Raw genomic sequence first — 26,288 nt, 5'->3', positions numbered from 1 at the left:
CACACGGAGCGTGGCTTTGGGGTCTTGCAGACGCTCAGTCGTGCCATAATCCAAAGATTGGTTTGAAACGTGTCTCACCCGTGCCAAAACTCTCATGCATTTGTGCTCGGCTGCAGCAGCCCTCCAGTCTGCTGCAAGCTGAGCCTCCGCGCAGGGCTCGAGTCCGGAGCAGTGGCGCGTAGCCCGGCTTGGCGGTGGGGAAGGAGGAAGAGGAGGGTGAGGGGGACTCATCAGAGATGCGCTGGCTAGCGGGGGCGGGGCCGTGGGAGGGACCAGAGGCTGGGGCGCTGCTGCTGTCGCTGCTGCACTGGCGGGGCCGCCGGCGGAGCTCAGCGTCCCGCTCGCTGGTGCAATAGGACCGCTCAGCGCGGCTAGCAGAGGAGCCGGCGGAGAACCCGGGGGTGCAAGTTACCAGGCTTTCCGCAGCTGGAGTCTGTCCCTGGCTGGCTGGGCACTGGCCCGTCCCCCGGCTGCTGAAGGACTGAACGCACCTCGCTGCCACCCCAAACAGATGTGAGCGAGCCTGGAGAACTGAACCCCAGCTCGCAATCAACAGTGTCCTCCTCTCCCCCGCAGAACCAGAGAGGGTGAAATATGTGGCAGCCGGCAACCGAGAGACTGCAGGTAAGAGAGGCGGGCAGGAGGAGAAACTGAGGCGGGGCTGGCGTTTCTGTAAAGGAACAGGATCATGTGATTGTAGGATTTGTGTCAAAAATATGTAGGGGGCATTGGTAAGACCCTGTTTTGAATTCGCTCCCTGCCACCCCCATGGCCGTGCCTAGATCACGCTTACAACTTTCATCTGGTCTCTCTGTGTGTAGTTCTGCCCAACAATTTAACATTGCATTCCACTGACAGGATTTACAGGTCCGGGGCTGGGCTTCTTGAATCCAGATGTGGGTGTAGGGTTTTTGTTTTGTTTTTGTCTCTTACAAAGAAAGAACAGATGATTTGAAAATCTTTGGGTTTGCATTTATCATGTTATCTTTCTAAATTTATGCTCATCCTGAAAATAAGATTTTAATTTTCTTTCTGGTTATTGCAACTCCTCTCCATTTCTTTCTTTCTTTTTAAGGGGAAAAGTTTATAAAGAATCAAAACTAGTCAGGTATTGGGCCAGCCAATTCATTGACTCCTGCATACAAACAGGAAAATGTTGTTTACTGGGATTTGGAAGGCGGGTGCAGGAGAGTATATGGGATTGAGCAATACTGAAAATTGGACAGTCTAGTTATTTGCAGGAGTCATCAGTGACACGTATTAAGGTCTCAGGGGGCTCAGGCCCAGGGTTGTCCTTACTGCAGGGTTTTGCTCCATGTTTTTTGCTCTGAAATGTTCTCCAGATGGTCAGCCAGACAGATTGCCAGATGAATTTACACAATCCCACAGACAAACTTTTTGGCATGCCTAAAGCAGCATTAAATCTCATAGTAAACTTTGAAGAACTGTTTAAGTGGCAAAATAAAATAACCTTTAAGGCAGAATGAATTTGAAGGCATAGGGCAAAAAGAAAATATACTGAAAGGAGGGGACAAGCAGCATTATTGAGGCGTGCAGAATAATGATTTAACGTGAAGTTCAGAGATCAGTAAGTAAACATATAACCCTCATGAAAAGTGGCAAGTAAAGTTCACAGATTGAATTCATTTTTGCAGTGAGGAGCGACCTGTTTAGAGAGTATCAGTATCTTGAAATACTGAAGATTCCAGCTAGATCACGGATGCTCTAAATTTCAAGGGAGATTATAAATGGGGCGGGATAACACCTTTACATATTTGTTGCAAATAATCAAACCTCAAATAAGGAACTCTACTCTGGGATGCTGTGGTGATACTAATAAATGTTCTGAAAGGCCTTATTTGAATACAAATCTGCATTCATACAGCACCTAACTGAGTGCAATGTAAGCTTATTTTAACTTTTCACTTATCTATAAAGGCCTGTGTGTGTGTGAGTGAGAGAGAGAGAGAGGTATTGATGCAGCATCACTTTGAAGATCGTGTCATGGTAGTAGTCAAAATTCTTTGATGTGCTTTCTTTGTGACTTTGGGCTCTTGCTCTTCTGAATGTGTTTGATTCTTTTAAAAATCTATTTAAGTTATTCATGCACAGCATGTTTTACTTAGGGAAGTGTGTGGGTTCCAAAGCCCATGACACTTGGCAACTGAATTATTCTGGCATATATTCTGCTTTGTGATATTTCCATATTAGAAATATCAGCTTTCATTCCATGATTATTTGGCTATACAACTGTTGCTTCTAGTGCTTCTTGTTGTATTCTTTGACATGTTAGTAGTCTTTTCTTAAATCAGTTTATATAAAATTTGTGATATAATGAAGAAAGGCCTGCCTCATTAAAGACAATGGTTAAATTTTATAAAATCTTATGAAAAGTACCATTAATGGGACACTGACAGAGTTGACAGATGCAAAGTATAGTCTACCTTAAACATAATTATACAGTAACTAGTCTCCTGACCCTAAAACCCCCGTAAGATCCTCAAAATGAAAGATTTAAAACAATTTTACAGTTATCTTTTCTGGAAGGCAACCTGCCAACAGCAAATCTGAAGGTAGGTAGGTGTGTGTGTGTCTCTCCATCTCTCCACTCTGTGTCTATTCTTCTTTCTTATGACCAGGAAGGCTAATGAAATATACAAGAATTTTGCTTTCTTCCCCTTTGGAATTCAGAAGTCATATATATATTTCAACACCCCTCTCCTGACAAGGGAGCAGGAAGGCAGTGTGGAGGGATGGTGGCATGATGGGAAATAGTGTGCCTGCAAACCAAACCAAAGCTAGTAGATCTAGTTTTAGGCCTACCTGCCTGAAGCATGTCCCCTTATTCTTAAATATATTTTATGAATAAATTCATATAAATAAATACACATGGAAACTTGAGACTTGCAGAAAGTAAGACAAAATAAAGCTTACTTTGCAGTTCCACTATAGCAACTTCAAACAGTTTCCAAAACAAATATCTAATGAGAAATAGTTGAACATATTAAAATATTTTTATTACTTCTGCAATTGGAATGAAAGACTTGTTTTGATACCAGAGAGCAGAAAATTCAAAGACTTGCTCTGATTTGATATTAAAGCCAAGTATGATCAAGTCTTTAGGAGTTTTAATCTCCACCAGTCAGTAACAGTAATAATCCATGCTTCTTAGCCAGACCAAGGAATGCAATTTCAATGGATAGGACTTAGTGTGTGCCTGAAATGTGACTTGTGAATGAAATTAATCATGGTGGCATGTTATTTATTTATTCTCTAGTAATGACTAGATGCCCCATTGTGCAGACTCTTTATAATCACATAGTAAAAGACAATATCTGCCCTGAAGAATTTAGTCTCAGGCCCTGATCCTGCAAAGACTTTTGCACATGCTGAACTTGACATACTGTAAGTAGTCTCATTGAAGTCAATAGGGCTACTCACACTGCATAAAGCTGAGCACATGCAGGGTAGGGGCCTAAATTAAAACCAGGTGTAATGAATGGGCATAACGAATGAAAAGGTGATTACATTGATTGGCTGAGTGCACACTTTGTAGAATTAGAAGGTGTCTAAAATATAAAATAAGTTTAATACTATAGCATAAATATATGCAACATTATATTTAAAGAATGTTAGGTTGCGGAATCAAGCACTCCAAAGTAGGAAATACTTGTGAAACTTTAATTTGGCTCCTTTGGGATTAGGATTAGGATACAGTTTGTATTTTCATTATACCTGGCCATTTTTTCCATAGAACTCCTGTCTCATTCATCATACAGGATGGACCTGTTCTAGGGAGGGCTGAGAGTTATTTAATGAAGGAGACTTGTTTGTATGACCCCCTGTTTCATTTGTTGCAGAATGTGAAAAATGTGTAATGAATGAGACCAAGTTCCTATTTGGTGCTAAAGGAAAGTCATGTAAAGCAAACTTTTTATAGATGATCTCTAATTGGGTATTCCTCATTTTCTCTAGGTGCCCAATCTGAGGCACCTGAAGTCTGATTTGCCAAAGTGCTGAACACTCACAGCTGCAGCTGGGAGCTGTGCTTTGAACATATAAAATGCTATAGAATGCTAACTATTCTGAATAATCAGGCCCTAGGCATCACAAATTGGGCATCCAGAATTAGTGGAGACTTTCAGCTTTAATCTCTCTATGCCTCAGTTCCCTGTCTATCTGTGAAATGGGGATAATACTACTACATCACTTAACAGGGCTGTTGTGGAAAGAAATTCATTGATGTCTGTGGAGGTGTCAGCTCCTATAAGTGATAAGTCTAGAAAAGCCCATGAGGAAATTAATAATTCTGTATTCAGAGCAGGGTTTGAGTACTGTGTAGTAAATAAACCATGGGGCCACCCATTGAGCAATGAGGATAAAACAAAATATTTAATAGCTACTCATTCAGTGAGCACCATCCATCTTGCTGAAAAACAGTATGTAATTATGTAATTAAAGACTGTGTCATAATGTGTACATACAATGGAACAGAAATAAGGTCGCATGGGCAATCATAAATCTGGTGTTTCCTAACTTTTGAATGTTTGACTTTGCAATGTAAATAATGTTGTTTTAACATCGTTTTTTTGTTTTTTGGAGGGCAGAGCTGGGCTACAGGAAGAGCAGGGTCGAGTGGAACTATGGCTTGGGTCTGGAGTCGGGCTGGGGGTAGAGTGGGGCTGGATGGTGCTCCCTCCCTGCTCCCTGTGTGGGTTGGCCTGGGCCCCACTGCATGGCCCTCCGAACATTTCTCTGTGCCCCTCCACAGTTTGGGGACCTCTGCTGTATGTGGACTAGCACCAGAGCGGGAGATGGAGCACTTGACCAGTGGGTTCATAGGTATTTGCTCTCAGCAGAGGAGTGGTAAGACATGGATTTCTTGGGTTCCATTTCAGGTTCTGGAAGGGAGTTTTCTCTAGCAATCACAGACCCTTCTGCTTCTGTTCCTTCCAAGCCTGATTCCTTCTGCCCCTCTAGCATGTCCCTGTTCCAGTCCTGTCTCTTCACCCCAACATTCTAGCTCCTTATTCCAGTCCTGGTCTGCTCATTTAGTCAAGCTCTAAAGCTCCCCTCACCACCCTCCCGGGCTCCTTATCTTAGTCCCAGTCTCCTCCTGCCCTGGCTCCCCATTCCAGGTGCCTCATCCTAGGCTCTTTGCCCAGCCAGTCTATCTACATCCTTCCTCCCAGCCGTTGGTGCCTCATCTGATCTCAGTGGCCTCCCTACTCCACTACCATTTTCAGTCTCCGCCACCCAGACGCTTTGTCCCAGTCTCCCTACCCCGGGATCTTCATCTGATCTCAGACTCTTCCCCACCACCTCTGTTTCCTTGTCACAATCTCCTGTTCCCACAGACTCCATGTCCAATCTTACTGTCCCTCTCCACTACTTGTTTCCAATCCTAGTGTTCTCCTTCCTTCAACTTCTTTTCCAATGTCATTTTCTCACTTCTGCCCCAGGGTCCATGCCCCAGTCTTCTCCCTTTATCACCCCCGAGGTCCAGTTCTCTTCCCCCCTGCTTTTGAATTAGATGGATCCCTCCTCCACACTGCCTGGGTGCCAGTGGTGCAGAAATTGAGAGCACAGAAGCAAGAGTCTGTCTGTTCTCAGTCCCCGCTCCTGCTGCTGCAGAGGGGCACAGCAGCTAAGAGCAGCAGTTGCAGGGAAAGTGCTTCTCACAGCCCCTGCAGCTCTGGGCTGGATCATGCTCAGTCATGCTGTGGGGGTGGTGCATACCCAGTCCAGCCAGCACATGGGAGATGAGAGGGGATTGAATCTTTGAGAATTTAGCTGCTAATCTCTAATAAGTGCAAACTGAGATTTTTTCAAAGGTTTATAACATGGCCAATTTTGAGTGGATTTTTATTGGGATGGCAAAAGACGCATCCTTGACACAAAGGGATGCCAGCTCTGCCTATAATATAGTAATCCTTGCTAGCCACCTGCCTAGCCATTGTCAACTGACAATTTGCAGCGGGGGAGCAGAGATGATGTGAATCTCAGTTTTGTTCATGTTAAATTGATAGCAAAACATCCATGAGGAGATGTCGGAGGCAGACCGAGATCAGGGATTTGATGGCAGGAGACAGGTCAGGACTGGAGAGGCAGTTTGTGAATCATCAGCGTGAGTATGGTAGTTGCAGCTGTGTGAGTGGATGAGATCACCTAGACAAGGGGACTACCTGGAGATGATGTCTGGGCTAAGGGGGGAGCCCTGTGGGACCCTAACTGAGAATGGGAGTTAAGAGCATGAGCTGGTGAAAGTGAAGTGTTCAGAAAGGTAGGAGTACCATGAGAGGTCAGAGTCATGAACACCAAGCAAGAACAAAATTGTAAGAAGGAAGAAGTGATTGGCGCTGTTCAGAGTAGCTAAAGGAAAGTGATAGAGATTTGAAGAGGAGAATATTGGAGAACTCAATGAGAATGGTTTCAGTGGAATGGAGGACAGAAGCCTTATGGGAGGGGATGGAGCGGGTGGAGAGAAACTGAAGAAAGTAATCGTAGGTGGTGCAATCAGTTAAGTTAGTGGAGAAAGGGTGGTAACTGGAGAGGGAATTGGGATAAAACTTTTTTGTAAGGATGGAGAGACCATGCATGTTTGCATCGTGAGGGGTAGGAAACAATGAGAGTGAGAAGCTGAGGAGAGGGGAGGCAGTTAGAGGAGGAAGGGGGAGGAGTACAAAGAAGTGTTGAAGGGTGTAGGCAGAAAAGAGAGGGAGCATGAGATCACGTCAGATCTTCTCATTCTTTTCTCTGAAAAGATTGGCAATAGCCTGCCTGCAGGAGGAGGGCTCAGCAGAAGAGGAGGGTATATGGAGAGTCAAAGCTGGTGAATAGGCTGCTGAATTTGTGGGAAAGGGAATCACTGAGGGTGGAGAATTAGTATTGCTTGTCCAGGAATATGACAGAGTTGAAGGAGGAGAGAGCAAATGTGTAGTGGAGGAACTCTGTATGGTCTTGTGCAGAGGTGCCTAGCAGTACAGGAACATGATCAGGGGGATGTGGATGCAGAGGGAGAGATGCGTTTGACTGGCAGGTGTTTGTTGTGGGAGAGTGGGCAAAGGAGTGTAAGGTGGGGGGCAGAGTGAATCAACATCTGAGTTAGCAGGAAAGAATGCATTGGAAAGCCATGGAGAATGGTGGACTGGAGGCCATGGATGGAGGGGTTGGGTGTGAGGTGGGTGGGCAATGTTGAACAAAACAAGATGATAGTCAGACAAAAGTAAATCAGCTACTGAGGGATTAGAAATTGAACTATATTTAGTGAAGACAAGCTCAAGTGAAGGGGCCATTTTGGTGTGTGGGAAAATTGATCCAGTGTTGAAAGAGACCAGGAGGAGAGGGTGAAGAGCCAGCATGTTAAGGAGTCATATGGGATTGTCAGCACAGAAGTTGAAGTCACCAACAATGAGGCTGGAAGATTGTAAAGAGAGTAAGTCCCTGCAACAAAGAGTTTACAATCTGAATAAATACAAGGGAAATCCAAAGAACAGTCCGACCGACCAGAGGTGAGGAGGGAGTCACGCTTTCAAAGTGTTAGTTACAGTGGTAGTTAGTCGAGGAGATGAAAGACAGATGTAAGAGAGTGATATCAAGAGGATGCAAGAGCTTGGGTCTGGGGAGGGGAGGAATAGCTGCAGCTGGCCTTGGGCTCCTCCTCGGCTGGTCCAGAGCTCCTCTGGCTTTGGCCCACCTGGTGCTTTTCCAACCAAGGAGGGGCCTCCAGCTGCAGCAGGCCTGCACAGCTCGTAAAGCGGTGATGGCCACATTACTCCAAAGAAAACAGCTGAGGGCCGAAACCCCCCGGCCCCGCGGAAACACCCCTCTAGCACCTCCCGGCCCCGCGGAAACACCCCGCCCCAGCACCGCCCAGCCCTGCAGAAACAAAGCCTCCTTCCCCAGCGCTGCCCCACCAAAACAGCTGTGGGCCATAAAGGAAGGTTGAGGGTGGGGAGATGATACTTGATTTTAAATCAACCAAGGGTTCCCAGCTGAAGAGGTGGCCGGGAGCCCTCAGGGGCAAATTAAAGGGCCCGGGGCTCCGGTGGCTGGGGGAACTCGGAGCTTTCTGGGGTTGGGGCAGGGATTTAAAGGGCCCAGAGCTCCTGCCACTGAGGGGAGCCCGAGCCCTTTAAATCCCAGCCCCAGCCCATCCGCTGGAGCCGCGGCCGGGATTCAAAGGGCTCTGGGCTGCCCGCGGCGGCAGGGAGCCCTGAGCCCTTTAAATCTCAGCTGCATCCGGGAATCTCTGCGGGCAGCCCAGAGCCCTTTGATTCCCGGCCACAGCTAAGATTTAAAGGGCTCAGGGCTCCCCGCCGCTGCGGGCAGCCCAGAGCCCTTTGAATCCCAGCCGCGGCTGAGATTTAAAGGGCTCTGGGCTGGCCGTGGCCGGGATTCAAAGGGCTCTGGGCTGCCCGCAGAGCGCCGTGTGCGCGGGATTTAGAATCCCCCCGTGGGCCGCATGTTGTGCAGGCCTGAGCTGCAGGGTAGCAGGGGGTCTCAGGGCTCCGGCTGCTGGGAGAGGCCGTGGGCAGAAGGGGTGGAGTCAGGGGCTAGCCTCCCCAAAGGGGAGCTCCACCTACTGCCCATGCGCCTGTCACTCGCCTCCTCTCACCCCTCCCACCCACCGCTTGTCTCCTCACTCCCCTGCCACGGACACCCCCGGCCCTCTGCGAGAACCCCTGCTTGCTGGTGGCTCACCGCTCACCTTCTCACTCCGCTGCTCGCAGCCAGGGCCCACCACTTACCTCACTGCTTGCCCCCTCATCCCCGCTCACCCGCTGCTCGGCTCCTCACCTCCCACAGCTTGCAGCCAGACCCCCCCACCATGCCCACCTCCTCACCCTGCTGCAGGCTCGCTGCTCGCCTCCTCAACTCCCTCACTGCTCACCACCTCACTCCCCTGCTCGCAGCCAGACTCCCGCTGCCTGCCTCCTCACCCTGCTGCTGGCTTGCCGCTCACCTCCTTACTCCCCAACCAGGCCCACCCGCCTGCCAGTCACTCGCCTTGCTGCTTGCCTCCTCAGTTCTCCCCTGCTTGCAGCCAGACCGCCCACCTGCCTCCTCACCCTGCTGCAGGCTCGCCACTCACCTCCTTACTCCTTCACCAGGCTCCTGCCTGCCTCACTGCTCACCTCCTCCCTTGCTCTTTAAGTGTTGTGTGTCCTACCTGCGCCTCCAGAGAGGCGGCGCATGCAGGAGCAACAGGGAGGAAGGGAAGGGGCTGATTCTCTCCCCCCGCCGCCCCCTCGAAACTGCCCTGGCTGCAGAGAAATCCTCTGGTGGCTGCATTTGAGAAATGGTGCCCTAGGTGTATGTGCATTAGTTCACCATTGCTACCAGTACAGTAACACTGGCAAATGAAATTTAATGTGGATAAATGTAAAGTAATGCACATTGGAAAAAATAACCCCAACTATACATACAACATGATGGGGGCTAATTTAGCTACAACGAGTCAGGAAAAAGATCTTGGAGTTATCGTGGATAGTTCTCTAAAGATGTCCACGCAGTGTGCAGAGGTGGTCAAAAAAGCAAACAGGATGTTAGGAATCATTAAAAAGGGGATAGAGAATAAGACTGAGAATATATTATTGCCCTTATATAAATCCATGGTACGCCCACATCTCGAGTACTGTGTACAGATGTGGTCTCCTCACCTCAAAAAAGATATTCTAGCACTAGAAAAGGTTCAGAAAAGGGCAACTAAAATGATTAGGGGTTTGGAGAGGGTCCCATATGAGGAAAGATTAAAGAGGCTAGGACTCTTCAGTTTGGAAAAGAGAAGACTAAGGGGGGACATGATAGAGGTATATAAAATCATGAGTGATGTTGAGAAAGTGGATAAGGAAAAGTTATTTACTTATTCCCATAATACAAGAACTAGGGGTCACCAAATGAAATTAATAGGCAGCAGGTTTAAAACAAATAAAAGGAAGTTCTTCTTCACGCAGCGCACAGTCAACTTGTGGAACTCCTTACCTGAGGAGGTTGTGAAGGCTAGGACTATAACAATGTTTAAAAGGGGACTGGATAAATTCATGGTGGCTAAGTCCATAAATGGCTATTAGCCAGGATGGGTAAGAATGGTGTCCCTAGCCTCTGTTCGTCAGAGGATGGAGATGGATGGCAGGAGAGAGATCACTTGATCATTGCCTGTTAGGTTCACTCCCTCAGGGGCACCTGGCATTGGCCACTGTCGGTGGACAGATACTGGGCTAGATGGACCTTTGGTCTTTCTTATGTTCTTATGTTCTTATGTACAGTATAGTCTGTACAGGGGTACATCAAAAAGTAATAAGTAAAATTGCTGAGAAAATATTTGTATCTTCCAGTTTGAACTTTTTAAACAGAATGAGTCTCTTAGTATCTGGGTGTGCTATCAGGATTAGAATGATTGTCTCTTTGTGTGTGGAATACACTTGGTATCCACCATACACTACATACAAAGCTATGCATTTCAGTTATGTGGTAGCTCATATAAAAGTTACAATTTATTCTAACATGATCAACTCTCCCACGTTCCACTGATTTTTTTCTTGAAATATAGGTTTGACTGTTGCTTATGCAATAATTACACTCAACACCAGTAATAACATCATTAATAGAGCTCACATATTGCGTAAGGGCATCAGAGATAGAGTAAGGCAATGAAAATGTCCGTGATAAAATCAGATTGCAGAAAATGTAACCGATTCATCTGGTAACCTTCATACCTCTGGAACAGATGGTTGCGAGTGCAGTTCCAACAGATGTTGAGTTTGTACCTAGCACTGCCATGACAGCCTAGTGTTGAAAGGTTGATGTGCTGTTGAAAGGTGTAATTTTTGTAATAATGTGGCATAAATTTCTGTTCCTGCTTAATGAGCCATGGCCAAGGCTTTCTTTGTCACTCAATTCTATGCTCCACTTCTTTCAGAATGAGGCCTGTCTTATTGCCCTCCTGTTTAATGAAGAATCATTCATTGTCTGATATATTTTCAGTTGCTGGAAGTTTTTTTCCTGAATTCAGTGGATTTAACAAAAATTAGGATAGCGATGCTTAAATATCCAAGTTTTTGGAATTGCCTTGAAAATATGATATAGGAAGAGCATGTTTGGACTGTGCCTTATTCCTTCACCTGTAGAAACATCTTCACTTTTACCCTGTTTTTAGCTATGACAGTTCTTGTAATTGCATAGGACAGTGCACTGTTTGCACATTGTGGACAGAAACTCATGTAATGCTGTATGACTCTTCAAAGCCACTTGTGCAGAGAAATGCACTGATGCTTAAGAGATTATGATTACCCACACTGCTGGTCATACAGACATATTATTAATCATGCTTATGTAAAAATGATCTTAGACTCAGTCACTTTTAAAACACCCTTCATCCCTAGTCTTTGATTGTCCCTCTGATTTGCTTTAATTTTCTATCAAGAAAATATCACTGGAAGCATGGAATATGAACATACCTTGTCTTTTCTCTTGGAATGCTTATCAAGGGGTGTTTGATGTATTTGTTTAAAATTTGCGCTTCCCTTATGCATACAGCAACACCGTAATCCTCTGGCTTGCTGTATTTTCTCATGTATTCTCTTTGCAGTGGTACTTGCTGTAGAATTTACTGATAGTTGTAAACAGAAGGCTGATGAGATTGGCCCATAGTCTGTAGCTGTAATACCACTTCAAGCAATGCATGGAGTTCTCCAAAACCTTTCATTTTAAATTATTTCTAAACATACCTCCTGCTCCTGGCATAGAACGTGAGGATCAGAAACCTATTGCCTTTGTTGTGGCTGTAATTTCTGGGGCAGCTATTTTTGTTGTTCATCATGCAGAGTTCTAAAGTGTTTTTGAAAACAATCAAGGGCCTAGTACGGTTCCATTTGCCTGCCTTTGAGAAGAATGATGTTTGTTATAAAACCTAAAAGTCTTCTGGAATCATGATGCTACACATTGCTTCTAAATAACGGTTGAGGGTCAGACCTGCTAGGACTAGGTGCTGGCCTGCTCCCTGACTAACTCCGCTGCTAAGTAATCAATGAACCCAGCTGCACTGCCTTAGAACTGACACAGTAGCCACAGCATCTGATTGGCTGACGCTTTAGCAGCCCTGCTTTAAACCACAGCAGATCAGTAGCTGCTCAATGTGTACCACACTTGCAGCTGTGCTCATCTGCTCCTCCTTTCCAGCCGTGTTTCTGAACCTGCTCCTGCTTCACCTGCTGCCTGCTCTGGGCTCCAGCCTTTGTTCCCTTCTGGCCTTGATCCTTTGCTCTACCTTTGGCTTACAATTCCGGGTTATCCTCTGGCTCTGGCATTTGACTTCTGTCTCTCTGGTACTGATGCTTAGCTCCTCTTGTGGCCTAGGACTCTGGTTACCTGCTGGCTCTGGCATTTGGCTTCTGACTCTCAGCTCGTCCTGGACACAGGTCTAACCAATAGGCTGAACTCATGGCCTGACTACCCATGGTCTGATTGGTCATTGTAGCAAATCTGAGTAGGTGCATAATTTCCTAATTCATGCTGTTTGTAAGCCTTTTGATTCTCCCTACTTATATTTACGTGTGTAAAACCCACAGTATTCAGGTACATTTTCTCCTAGAGTAGGAGAGGAGAGAAGTAGTAGTTCTGCTAGTGCTCCACTTAGCACTGTAGCACTAACCATTTGCAAGCAATTCATACCATTCAGGAAGCACTTGATCTTCTATAAATCTCTCACTTTGTATTAAGTGTTAATCTGAATTCAGATGACATGCAGATAAACCTGAATAATATAGATGTTGAAAGGAAACTAAATACATCATAATTTTATAAAGTGCTTCTGCATCTACTTCATGTTTTCAAGTTGGATGCACTAAAAGGCTTTTGGCATAATTGAACAACACGGGAGATCCCTTTTTGATGACTGTCCATCACTGTTGTTTGACTTCTTTCTTCTTCTAGGCATGGCTCAAACCACTGGCGGACGGTAAAATACATTGTCCTCCCCCTGTTGGACCCCCAAAAACAAAAACATCCAAACTAGTACTGTGTTGTTATTTCCAGTTCAGAATATCATTCTGTGAAGAGTCATCATTAGTAAATGTGAAAGGCCAAATGCTTTCCTGTAGCACTTTTCTGATCACTCTGCTAATCTGGAAACCTGATCATTCTTACCAAAAAACCAGCAAGAATTTAATAGCAGACATCTGTAGTATGGTTTTATACTACTAGACTTTTTTTTTTTTTTTTTTTTTTTTTTACAGAATGTACTACAATACATTTCCTAATATATTCTGAAGTATTATCAAACAATTTAAGGTAAACTACACTCATCAAAACAAACAAAAAACAACACAATGTGTGATGCATTATTTAATCATGAATACAAATAGCTATAAGACAAAAACATGCTGACACTGCTGTTTGAACTTTGGTTTTATTAAACTTTGTAATTGCTAATTACAAGGAGGAAAGTGAAAAGTGCTTGACATTGAATCTGAGGCAAAGTAGATTCCTCAGTCCAGAATGTTTTATCACCCAGGTTTTGGCATTATCTGGCTTCTGGATTTTCTGTCAAAAATGTTTAAAACAGAGCTGTCTGAATTCAGAAAAGCTCATCTGACACCACTTAGTTTGGGTGTTTCTCTTTTATTTATGCATTGTAGTAAATGAATGGCTCTTGAAAAGTGCTAATTTGTGGAAGTAATGTATGACCAAAGAAAATCAAAATCAGTAGCTCCCTTGTGGAAAGCCCTCTGGAAAATTATCATGAGGGTTCGTTTATAGTCTACTGCTAGTTACTGTTTATGAAACTGACAATCTGTCTGATGACAAAAATCAATGGTTTCCTTGAACGAAGGCAGTCAAGGGACTGAAGAATGCAGAGTCTAAATAGCTTACTATTTTCTCTGTGTGGATTTTATTCTTCTGCTGTCTGATGGCAAATAGCACTGGGATCAATGGTACTGTCTCTAATCCTTGGCCGAGAGCACTGTAGATTTCCTTTGAAATAGGATTCAGTGTTTGATTGACAAGACTTGAACTGGGATACATCATAGAATTCCATGGGCCAGGCTCAAATTCTCCTCTTGCTTACGCTAGTACAACCCCAATGACTTAATTGGGATGCGTCTGTATAAGTGAGATGAGAATTTGGTCCACAGATGTTGAAAAGTCCTTTGAGCAATATATTATACTTGTTTTTTCACAGCCATTTGATATTGTGTAATAAAGCTAATTTGCACTTATAGTAACAGCTGAAAACATTACAGCTAATGGCAATGATAGTCTTTTGGGTCCCCACTGTGTATTTTATAAAAAAAAATAAAAATAAACATAATGGAATGTTTTTAATTACACACTTTAAGTGCAAGATGTCTTGATATCAAGTTAGAGGGAACAAGTCTTGCTGTGGCATAGCTTTTCATGACTTGGTGCTCCCATTGTTGGAGAGAGAGGCATTAAAGTTATTTGTATTTAGAACAGAATATGAGAAATTATAAAATATCATTTCAGCAGAGGATTCCCAGTTGTAGAAACTGCAGTGAAATCAATGTGTTTGCAGTTCCAGTGAAAGTGAAACTGTTGAGCAAGAAACAGGAATCACTATGCGCAAAATTTAATAAACTTAAAAACAAGTAATTGACAGCGTGCTGGGACTTGCCAGCTCTGTATTGTAATGAGAGTACTTCTGTAAAATGGCACAAAGACTTGGAATTATTAAACTTGTTACTTTAAAAATTATCATATCAATTCACTGATAGTAAAACTGCTGAAATTTTGTTCTCAGAAAAGAAATTGAATATAGGTTTTGATCAATTAGTAATTTAAGTTTTCGTGACTTAGCTACTTGCATTTAAAGCCTAGCTCCGTTACTTCTGTGAGATTGGCATAGTAGCATTGAAAGTTTGAAACTGACAGCATCCTTGTGTTTGAACACCGAAGTTGTGATTGCATTATGTCAGACAAGTTTCAAATCCTGCTTCATGTGAAAGCATTTTGTCCAAAGGTATTTGATGAGAATTGCCAACAACATTGAGAATGGAGGCTATTTTTGTGAAAGAAAGCTGAGTGTCCTGAAGTTCAGGCTTGTGACCACTTTCTTCATGCCTCCAACCCAGACCTCCAAGGGACCCAGAGGTGAAAGTAAGCCCGTACAGTCCAGTACGCCGTGCCGGACTAGACGAGCTTCTCCGGCGGTGATTTAAAGGGCCCAGGACTCCAGCCTTTATGGGGAGCCCCGGGCCCTTTAAAGCGCCGCCCGAGCCCTGCTGCAGGAGCTCCAGCGGCACTTTAAAGGGCCTGGGGCTCCCTGCAGCGGCCAGAGCGTCTGGCCCTTTAAATTGCTGCGGGGAGCTCCGGGCCCTTTAAATCATCACCAGAGCCCTGCCACCCCGGGGTAGCAGCGACAGGACTCCCATGGTGATTTAAAGGGTCTTTAAATCTTGAAAGGCCCCGCCTCTTCTGGTTGAGGACACGCCCCCGCTCAGGACTCTGGCGTACCAATAAGTCCTTTAAGTTACTTTCACCCCGAGGGGACCCCTCTCCTGAGTTGGGTATCTCTGAGTCTGAAGGGGGTGGGTGAGCTTTACATTCAGGGCCAGATTTTCAGAAGAGCTCAGGGCTAGATTTTCAAGTGCTCAGCACCCAGCATACGGAGAGTTCTTTTGAAAACCCGGCCACTTATTTGACATCTGTATGGGGGATACACTGTTTTCAGAATGTGGCCACGAATATGGGTGCTGAGCTCTTTTGAAAATTCTGGTCTGATCCAGAGCCTACTGAAGCCAGTGGAAAGATTCCCAGTGGCTTCACTGGGCTTTGGATCAGGTCCACATTTTTCTCCCCTTTGCCAGTCCTATAGGGAATCTGCAGAAAGGACGTACAGCTTGAAGCAGTACTAGCTTCAGAGAAAAGTCCCTCCGTGAAGCAGAGTCTCTTCACGTAGGCCTGGTCTACACTAGGAGTTTATGTCGAATTTAGCAGCGTTAATTCGACTTAACCATGCACCCGTCCACACCAGGAAGCTAATTAGTTCGACCTAGAGGGCTGTTTAGTTCGAATTCTGTACTCCTCCCCGACGAGGGGAGTAGCGCTAAATTCGACATGGCTATGTCGAATTAGCCTATGTGTGGACGGAAATCGACCTTAGTAGCTCCGGGAGCTATCCCACAGTGCACCACTCTGTTGACGCTCTGGACAGCAGTCAGAGCTTGGATGTTCTGACCAGCCACACAGGAAAAGCCACGGGAAAATTTGAATTCCTTTTCCTGTCTGGCCAGTTTGAATCTCATTTCCTGGTTGGACATCGGGGCGAGCTCAGCAGCACCGGCAACGATGCAGAGCTCTCCAGCAGAGGAGTCCAGGCAATCTCAGAATAGAAAGAGGGCCCCAGCATGGACTGACCAGGAAGTCTTGGATCTGATCGCTGTGTGGGGCGATGAGTCTGTGCTTTCGGAGCTGCGCTCCAAAAAACGGAATGCAAAGACCTACGAGAAGGTCTCCAAAGCCATGAGAGACAGAGGATACAGCCGGGATACAACGCAGTGCCGCGTGAAAATCAAGGACCTGAGACAAGGCTACCAAAAAATCAAAGCGGCAAACGGACGCTCCGGATCCCAGCCCCAGACATGCCGCTTCTATGAGGCACTGCATGCCATTCTTGGTGGGTCTGCCACCAGTGCCCCACCAGTGACCGTGGACTCCGACGATGGGATAGTGTCGATGGCCAGTTCCTCGGCGATGTTCGCGGACGGGGAAGATGAGGAAGGAGATGAGGAGGAGGAGGCAGTCGACAGCGCTTACAACGCTGGTTTCCCCGACAGCCAGGATCTCTTCATCACCCTCACGGAGATCCCCTACCAGCCCTCCCCAGCAGTTACCCCGGACCCTGAATCAGGGGAAGGATCAGTCGGTAAGTGCTTTAAACATGTAAACTTTTATTATTAATGGAACAGGAATATGAGCTATGTGAAAAAGAGGTCTATATATATGGGGATAGAACAGAAATCCTCCTGGGAGATCTCCACGAAGCTCTCCTGGAGGTAATCGAAAAGCCTCCGCAAGAGGTTCCTGGGGAGAGCTGCCTTATTGGGTGCTCCGTGGTAGCACACTTTTCCGCGCCAGGCTATCCTCAGGTACTCTGGGAGCATTGCCTCCAGGAGCATGGCAGCGTAGGCCCCTGGTTTGTGCTGGCTTTCACACAGCATGCGCTCTCTATCTCCTTCAGTGACCCTCCTCAGGGTGATCTCGCTCGGCAACTCCTGCATCTAATTAGGGGAATTAGTGTAATGTTAGGCCTGGTCCAAAGTATTTTTAAAAAATCCCCAGACAGACGCCATAGGAGAGACTCAGCATGCTGCTGCGTGACAAGCGTAACGGAAAGCCAAAGAATCAAATGGACGCTCATGGAGGGAGGGAGGGGGGACTGAGGACGCAAGCTATCCCACAGTTCCTGCAGTCTCCGAAAAGCATTTGCATTCTTGGCTGAGCTCCCAATACCTGTAGGGTCAAACACATTGTCCGCGGTGGTTCAGGGCATAGCTCGTCAATGTACCCCCACCTCCCACCCCCAGAAGGAAAAGGGAAAAAAATCGTCTCTTGACTCTTTTAAATGTCACCCTATGTGTACTGAATGCTGCTGGTAGACGCGATGCTGCGGCACTGTACTGTAGCATCCTCGCCCTCCCTCCTTGGTGGCTAATGGTGCAATATGGCTGATATCTGTCGTCATCATCAGCCTTGTGGCAGATGGTGTAGTGCTGTAGGACTGCGCTCCCATCCTCATCATCAGCCTTGTGGCAGATGGTGTAGTGCAGTAGGACTGCTATCCGTCCTCGTCATCAGCCCATAAGTAGATGGCCTGGTAACCGTCTTCATCATAGCAACAGGGGGCTGAGCTCCATCAGCCCCCGCCCTTCATGTGTAAAGAAAAGATTCTGTACTGCCTGGACTATCATAGCAGCAGGATGCTGGGCTCCTCTCCCCCACACTGCTTAATGTCCTGTCTGGACTATCATAGCAGCTGGAGGCTGCCTTCCCCTCATTTCATTTCACTAACAAGTCACTGTTTCTTATTCCTGCATTCTTTATTACTTCAGCACACAAATGGGGGACACTGCAACGGTAGCCCAGGAAGGCTGGGGGAGGAGGGAAGCAACAGGTGGGGTTGTTGCAGGAGCACCCCCTGTGAATGGCATGCAGCTCATCATTCCTGCATGATCTGACACGGAGCGGCTGTGCTCTCTAGTTCTCTGATACACTGGATCTCTAGTACACTTGCCCCATATTCTAGGCAGGACTGATTCTATTTTTAGATACCATAAAGGAGGGATTGACTCGGGGAGTCATTCCCAGTTTTGTCTTTTGCGCCCCCGGCTGATCTCGGCCAGGGGCACCTATGACAGCAGCAGAAGGTATAGTGCAGTAGGACTGGTAACCGTCATCTCATTGCCAATTTACAATGGCATGGTAGACAGTACAGAACGGCTGATAACCATCTCTGCTGTCATGCAAAAGCAAATGAATGCTGCTGTGTAGCGCTGCTGAATCGCCTCTGTCCACGGCATCTAGTACACATACGGTGACAGTGACAAAAGGCAAAACAGGCTCCATGGTTGCCACGCTATGGCGTCTGCCAGGGTAATCCAGGGAAAAAGGGCTCGAAATGATTGTCTGCCGTTGCTTTCCCGGAGGAAGGAATGACTGACGACATTTACCCAGAACCACCCGCGACAATGATTTTTGCCCCATCAGGCACTGGGATCTCAACCCAGAATTCCAAGGGTCGGGGAAGACTGCGAGGGGGTAGAACAGGGGCAGAGTTTATGCTTTCCGGATTGCCTGCAGCAGGAGTGCGCATGAGATAGGTGCTGTGCATGGTCTTGTTCACAGACACAGACTAGACTGTGTTCATTGTTCGCAAAAATGTATCTTTGCAAGGAATTCACTCCCTTTTTCCCATCACACAGCTTCGACTGTCTCCAGACCTGCCCCAGCATCCCCCTCACAGAGGCTGGCGCAGATTAGGCGGCGAAAGAAAAAGACACGGGACGAGATGTTCGCTGAACTTATGGGCTGCTCCCGAGCCGAGGCGGCCCAGCAGAGCCAGTGGAGGGAGACCCTCTCTCAGTACCAGCGCTCACACAGCGAATGGGAGGAGAGGTGGCATGAGGAAGACAAGCAGGCGACTCAAACGCTGCTTGGACTAATGAGGGAGCAAACGGACATGCTCTGGCGCCTTGTGGATGTTCTGCAGGACCGCAGTCAGGAGGACAGAGCCCCCCTGCAGTGTATCTGCAACCGCCCTCCCCCGCCACAAAGTCCCATACCCCCCTCACCCAAAATAACAAGAAGGAGGGGCGCCAGGGGCTGTGAAAACTGTCACTGCACCCCAGCAGAGTGCTCAATTACCCAAAAGCTCTCATTCCCTAAATTTTGAGAAGTCCTTCCCTTCCTGACTCACCCAAGCCCCAATCCCAGTTTCATCCCCTAACTGTCTAGTTGATTATTAAAAATACTTTGCTGTTAATTACTGTTCCCGTCATGTTTTTGTACAGAAGACTGTGTTTGAAGGGGGGGTGGGGAAGGAGGTTGGCAATTGCATAGGACAGTCACCTTTACCAGGGTACAGACATGGGGGCAGGATCAGCAGCAGGTCACACACACAGTGCAGTCAGTAGGCACCCTGGTCGGTATGGGAGGTGGTTTCCAGGTTCTGTGTGGGTGGGGAGGTACGTGACTTTGTGGCGGGGGAGGGCGGTTACAGATCTTATGCAGCGGTCCTTGTCCTGGACCACAGAGCCACACAGCAGGGGAATCTGTATCCGTCCTCCTCCGCAACAAGGTCACATAGCCCCCGCACACAGAGTCCCAAAAAGGAGGGATGGCACTGCGGACTGCTCTAGGAGCAGGAGCCTGTCATTCCTCGAGTTTAGAGGCGGTCTTTACATCACCGCACACCCTACCCAGCACAGTCTGCGTCCCAGTTTCAACCCTTTAACGCAAAGTCATTAATAAAGAAACCTTTGTTAAGTAACAATGGAACATGTATTTTATTTTTACACGTGTGTTGGAAGCGGGGAAACGGGGTGAACGGGGTATGTAACTGCAGAGGATAGTCAACAGTAACTGGGTAAAGAAACAGGGGCAGGTTCAGCTTCTCTGTAAAGAAACTGAACAGTCACAGGTCACGCTGCTCACTGAGGAACCTAGCTTTCAAAGCCTCCCGGATGCACAGCGCTTCCCGCTGGGCTCTTCTAATCGCACGGCTGTCTGGCTGAGCGTAATCAGCAGCCAGGCGATTTGCCTCAATCTCCCATCCTGCCATAAAGGTCTCCCCCTTGCTCTCACAGAGATTGTGGAGCACACAGCAAGCTGCAATAACAATGGGGATATTGGTTTCGCTGAGAAACGAGCGAGTCAGTAAGCTTCGCCATCTCCCCTTGAGACGTCCGAAAGCACACTCCACCACCATTCTGCACTTGCTCAGCCAGTAGTTGAAGAGTTCCTTGTCACTGTCCAAGGCGCCTGTATAGGGCTTTATGAGCCAGGGCATTAGCGGGTAGGCTGGGTCCCCGAGGATCACTGTAGGCATCTGCACATCCCCAACAGTTATTTTGTGGTCCGGGAAGAAACTACCTTCCTGCAGGCGTCTAAACAGACCAGAGTTCCTCAAAACACGCGCGTCATGAACCTTGCCCGGCCACCCGATGTTGATGTTGGTAAAATGTCCCCTATGGTCCACCAGTGCTTGCAGCACCATTGAAAAGTAGCCCGATTTCTCAGCAGCTGACTGTGGAAGTGGTGGACGATAAGGTGCGAGGAGTTGACAACGGCCATAACTGCAGCGGGCTCCATGCTCGCAGTGCTGTGGCATCCGCACTGTCACTGACTAGAAAAGTGCGTGAACAGATTTCCCGCCGGCGCTTTCAGGGAGGGAGGGCGGGAGTGACGGTTGAATGATGACAGTTACCCAAAACCACCCTCGACACATTTTTTCCCCCAGCAGGCATTGGGGGCTCTACCCAGCATTCCAATGGGCAGCGGGGACTGCGGGAACTGTGGGATAGCTGTCCACAGTGCACCGCTTCCAATGTCGACGCTTGCCCCATTAGTGTGGACTCACGAAGTCGAATTAGTGTCCTTAGTGTGGATACACAAATTCGACTTTGTCAGGTCGATTCCACAAATTCGACTTAAGTTGAATCGAACTACTCTTGTAGTGTAGACATACCCGTAGAAGGGTTCTAGGGTCAGCTGCTGATATGGATCCACGGGAGAGCAGCAAGGGGCTGTCTGGCAACACAGACTGCCCCCAAGGTTTCCATGCAGGTAGTGATGGCTTCCAATGAATCCTCAAGGTCTCATCAAATACCATTGGATAAAATGCTTTCACATGAAGCTTTGGGGCTAAATACTCCGTGTGTGTGTGTGAGAGAGAGAGGGTGGATGTGGGGAGAGGGTTGGCATTTCCCTTCAGGGACAATTGGTGGAGAGGGAACTCCATGGGGAGTTTCCACATCCTCCAGTGGGTTTTTTGTAGGTGGAGACAAGCTTTCCGATGGTCAGGATTAGTGTGAGACTTTAAACTGATTACGCTGATACTGATCTGCGGTTGAAATTCATATAGTTGCTGGGAAAAAATCAAAAAGTTAAGTGCACCAAAGCCTCTACTGGATGTTTATTGGAGTTATCCAAGTCTCATGAATATTCTAAACTTTGTTTAAAATGTTATGCTAAGAGGACTTCTCCTGAGATTTCCAGTATTTCCTTTCAGTGGGGACAGAAGTATTCTAAGAACAGCCTTGTCATAGTATGTTGGTACTTCTGGTCCCAGCTTGGCCCAGGAAAATGCAGACACAAGCAGCAACTGAAAATAATTAGAAAAAAAAAAAGTTTGGTTCAGGTTAGGCTTGAGTCCGTTTTTGCTGTAACAAAACACTTTGCCCACCATTAGTTCTTACCATCTGGGATCTATTATGTTTTCTGTTTTGCCAGAAAAATATTTTTCAGGAATTATGAAAAATGCCACACTTAGCTATCCAAGCTGGTGCCTGAATCTTAGTGTAGGGACTACCTATGCACTACTGTATTTACTGTAAGCCTCAGAGGAGACAAAGCATTTTTATCTTTTCAGAAAACGGTCAGTTGTATCTTCACATGAACAGGAAAAACCTAGCACCACACAAAGAGACAAGATAAATGATGAATATGGTAATAAAACTTTGCACTGATACATTACCTTCCAGATGGGGTTTTCAAAGTGTTTTATGAACACGACTGAATTTACTTCACAGAGGTGTTAGTGAGGGCAAGTAGTGAAGCGTTATTCCTATTTCACAGATAGGGAAATTGAGTCACAGCGAAATTAAGGCCCTGATTTTGACAACTTCTGAACATCCAACTCTCCCATTGTCTCCAAAGCACTTTTTAGGAATGACCCCTAAAGGCCGGGTTCATGTAAGAATTTTGTGGAACTAAAACCTGCAACTCCTCTCTCTAGTCCTGCCGTAATCATTTCAGCCTTTTTGCTCCCTGCTGTATACTGCGTCTTTAAAGATAAATCAAATGTAATATGTATTTGCATCCAGTATAAATGCCGATATAAATATTGCCCTACAGATTGCATGTGTATAGTTTGCTCAATATATCTGATGTACTATTCCAAGAAAGTCTCTTCTTCATATTTTATTTCATATTTTTGCCAGAATGGGCAAGGTAGGTGTCCCTAGCCTCTGTTTGCCGGAAACTGGGAATGGGCAACAAGGGATGGATCACTTGATGATTCCCTGCTCTGTTCATTCCCTCTGGGGCACCTGGCATTGGCCACTGTTGGAAGACAGAATACTGGGCTAGAAGGATCTTTGGTCTGACCCAGTATGGCTGTTCTTATGTACTACAAGATCTGTTCCTGGCTTTTTCACAAGATTTCGAGCACTTCCTGGCTTATCACCAGTGACCCAAACAAACATAAAATTTCTTTGTCTTTAAGTCTTATACTGTGCCTGTGTAAAATTTTTATATATAATTTCTCTCTGTATTACTCTAGTATTATGCCATGGAACTCCACTGACTTCCTTATATACAACTAGAATAAGGCAGAGGTGAATCAGGCTTGTAAGTATAATATGTAAACATAGCGAGAGATTTTGGTTTGTAATATTTTCTGCTTTCGTGCCATATATAGTGGCGTTGGAACAGTTTTTGTAGTAGGGGCAGTGAAAGCCATTGAACAAAACTAAACCCTGTAACGATGGTAACCACTTCAAGCTGCGGGGTACTGCTGCACCTCCAGCACCCCTGACCATACTCCCCAAAGTTATTACTGCTTCCTGTGCTGTCCATACCAGCATCACTGCATGATGTTAAATCAACATTAATGTCTTTTTTAATGCTACCTGCTGCTCTATGAGAATTTCAGGGAGATAATTATGAATATCAATAAATGTGATTAAAACAATGTAGCAGCCTGAGTCTCTTTCAGTGTTTTTAAGGGGATCTTACAATTGAAATCTTGACAGGCTTCATTTTCACAGCTGTACTTAGTTGTTTGGATTAGAATCAGAAGAAATGAGATTTTGAAAATGTGACTTTAAGTCTACTCTATAATTAGACTGCAAGGGACCACTGAGCTGGATGCTATTTGTTTGAATAAATCTTTGATAATAAAAATAAGCTTCACTGCATTCCACTGAAATGGACTGCCAGAGTGGCGTGAAATGTAGCTAAATAGTGATGGAGAGCTGATTTTTTTGGTAGATAATCAAAAAGCTACCCAGCAGTGATCCCCATGATGATGCAGACACTTTCTGAACCGCCTTTGCACTTGCTCTCAAGTCAGAGTATCCCACAGAGATAAAAGGCTTGTTGATTCCTTGTTGGAGGTGGGGGCTTTGACTCTGACCCTTCTCAAGTCCTCTAGTTGGTCTGCTGGAGGAGATTTGCTTAAGACCCTGGCTCCCACAACAATGGTACATCAAAGCCACTAGTGGAACTATTTGAAGGTAAGGTGGGGTCAGAGGATTCTAGCCTTTTTTCTCTGCCCGCACACCACCCACCAGAGATGGCCTTCTTCTTACCCTCCCAACCCTTTAGATCAGTGGTTCCCAAACTTGTTCCGCCGCTTGTGCAGGGAAGGCCCCTGGTGGGCCAGGCCGGTTTGTTTACCTGCTGTGTCTGCAGGTTCAGCGGATTGTGGTTCCCAGTGGCCGCGGTTCCCTGTTCCAGGCCAATATGAACTGCTGGAAGCGGTGACCAGTATGTCCCTCGGCCCGCGCTGCTTCTAGCAGCTCCCATTGGCCTGGAGCAGCAAATTGCGGCCACTGGGAGCCGTGATCGGCCAAACCTGCGGACGTGGCAGGTAAATAACCCGGCCCGGCCCGCCAGGGGCTTTCCCTGCACTAGCGGCGGAACAAGTTTGGGAACCACTGCTGTTGAGTCACTGGGGTCTTCTCATGGCACTTTGGCTTTTTAAGGAGTTAAACATACTTCCTTCACAGCTGATGTGGACTCCCGGCCTTTCCCATGGTCACCACAAAGTGTGAGCCTCTACCATTTCTTGTCAGGTAAGAGAAGCTGGAAACAGAGGAGGGAACTCTGCTCTTTAGGGATGGAGCATCTTGCAGGGAGAGTGCTTACAATACTCTCTTTAAATCTGAACTTTGTGTGGAAAATCCTTCAGTGGGCTGTGACCAGAGCGCAGGGCAACTGGGAGCAGGAGAGGAGAGGGAAAAAGAGAAAGAGAAATTAGCAGTGCCACATTTTTTTTGTATTGGTATAAAAAGCTTGTTACCAAGGCCACAATCCTGCCGTGATCTCCGCATGGGTTCCTGGGTCATGCCCACATCAGAATTAGATCCTGAAATGTAATAATAATTAAAAATTGTATGTTTAACACCTATGTGCTTTCCAGTTTCAGGGTTTGGAATTCACCTCTTTTATTTGTAAGACTCTGCATGGGAAGGTGGGTAGGTGGAAAGTGAAGAGGGATGTGGAGATCTTCCACTGCTCCCTCAAATGAAAATGACATTAATGGCCAGCACATTTGTTTATATTCCACTTTTCATTTTGTTCTGGTATTTCTGGGAAAACACCAATCTAGACTCATAGAAAGCAGGCCCTGGGCAGGTTTGGCCATGAGTTTGTGCCAAACATCAGGTTTGTGATTATAGTACCTGACTTCTCTTTGCAGAGAATACCTTCCAGTGAAAGATTGCCTTTAGTAAATCAGTATAACTGTGGCCATTGGAATACATTATCTAAACTTGTTGAAAACCTCTGATAAATTGCCTTTCTTAAAAATGTGGTTCTGATTATGGAGGAGGCGGAGCTCCTAGTTCTTTTTCATGTTTTGTTGATGGAACATCAGGTGCAGAGTTCCAAAGGATGGATTTTATTTTCTATAAAACCAGTCAGTTCTCTTTGATAAATGTATGTTGAACTACTCAGCTCACACACATTTAGGAGTTTAATCTTATCTCAGTGCATGGAGATATGTCTCTGAATCTTATTAACTTTTATTGTACAATAGTGAGATGACAGTGTTCAGCTTCACCTATTTATAAAGAATGGCTAGGAAGTATTTCTTGTATTTTCATTTTGATCTTATTTTTATTGTTTTATAATTAAAGAACCCTGAAGCTTAGTCTTAGTGTAAAACACATGACATTTCTAAAGGGCAACCTTTTATTTTTTATTCCCAGAATATAGAGGAAGTGAATATCATATATTTATAAGGTTGCTTGAATAAAGATACAAACCTGCCAATGTGAGCTATTAGAAAATCCTAGCATTCAGTTCTGTCTCGTTGTTTTTTGAAGTTTTGTGGTCATGTGGTCCTCCTGTCCTTGGAGTCTTCCACTGTAGTCACTGTTGTGAAAACTAAGCAACATGGCATCCTGTTGTGTGTCAGTCTTGTGAATGCTTTGGTTGTCCAGGTCTGTAAGGACCTCATGAACTCATGCCAGCATCCAGCGGGCATAACTGAATACTTCGGGTTGCGTCTGGGACCGGAGATATTGGCTAGTGTCATCCAGCTACCTGCAAGCGAGGGCAGCTTACATGCCAGAAGCTGTGCATGAACAGCCTGGGAGTGGGGGTTCTCACAGCAGAGCAGGATAAGGCTGGCTCCCAGACTCAAGGATTGGAGTGACCTAGCAGACCACCAGTCCAGATAACACCAGGGGAACGTCACAGAGATAAACTACATCTTTAGTTTTTTTTCTCATGATTGGACTAGCACTCCCTGATTGCCTGATCTTGCAGACTTGAGCCCAGGTTGGAAACCAGCAGTGGGAAAACACAGTACAGTAACTCCT

At 46.1% G+C, this 26,288-nt stretch overlaps 1 protein-coding gene across 1 annotated transcript in view; it reads left to right on the top strand.

The window, feature by feature from the left end:
* Positions 1-284: 284 nt before the first annotated feature.
* The window catches only part of PID1 (phosphotyrosine interaction domain containing 1), a 166,935-nt gene continuing 140,931 nt past the window's right edge, over positions 285-26,288 (top strand). Inside the window, exon 1 of the mRNA XM_045030457.1 lies at positions 285-624. Within this exon, the coding sequence (XP_044886392.1) occupies positions 595-624 (30 nt within the window). The 5' untranslated portion in view covers positions 285-594. The remainder of the gene's footprint in view (positions 625-26,288) is intronic.

Source organism: Mauremys mutica, chromosome 9 (genome assembly GCF_020497125.1).
Source record: "Mauremys mutica isolate MM-2020 ecotype Southern chromosome 9, ASM2049712v1, whole genome shotgun sequence".
Taxonomy (NCBI): domain Eukaryota; kingdom Metazoa; phylum Chordata; order Testudines; family Geoemydidae; genus Mauremys; species Mauremys mutica.
Note: the sequence above shows the minus strand (reverse complement) of the source record. Positions and strands in the feature narration are given on the sequence as shown.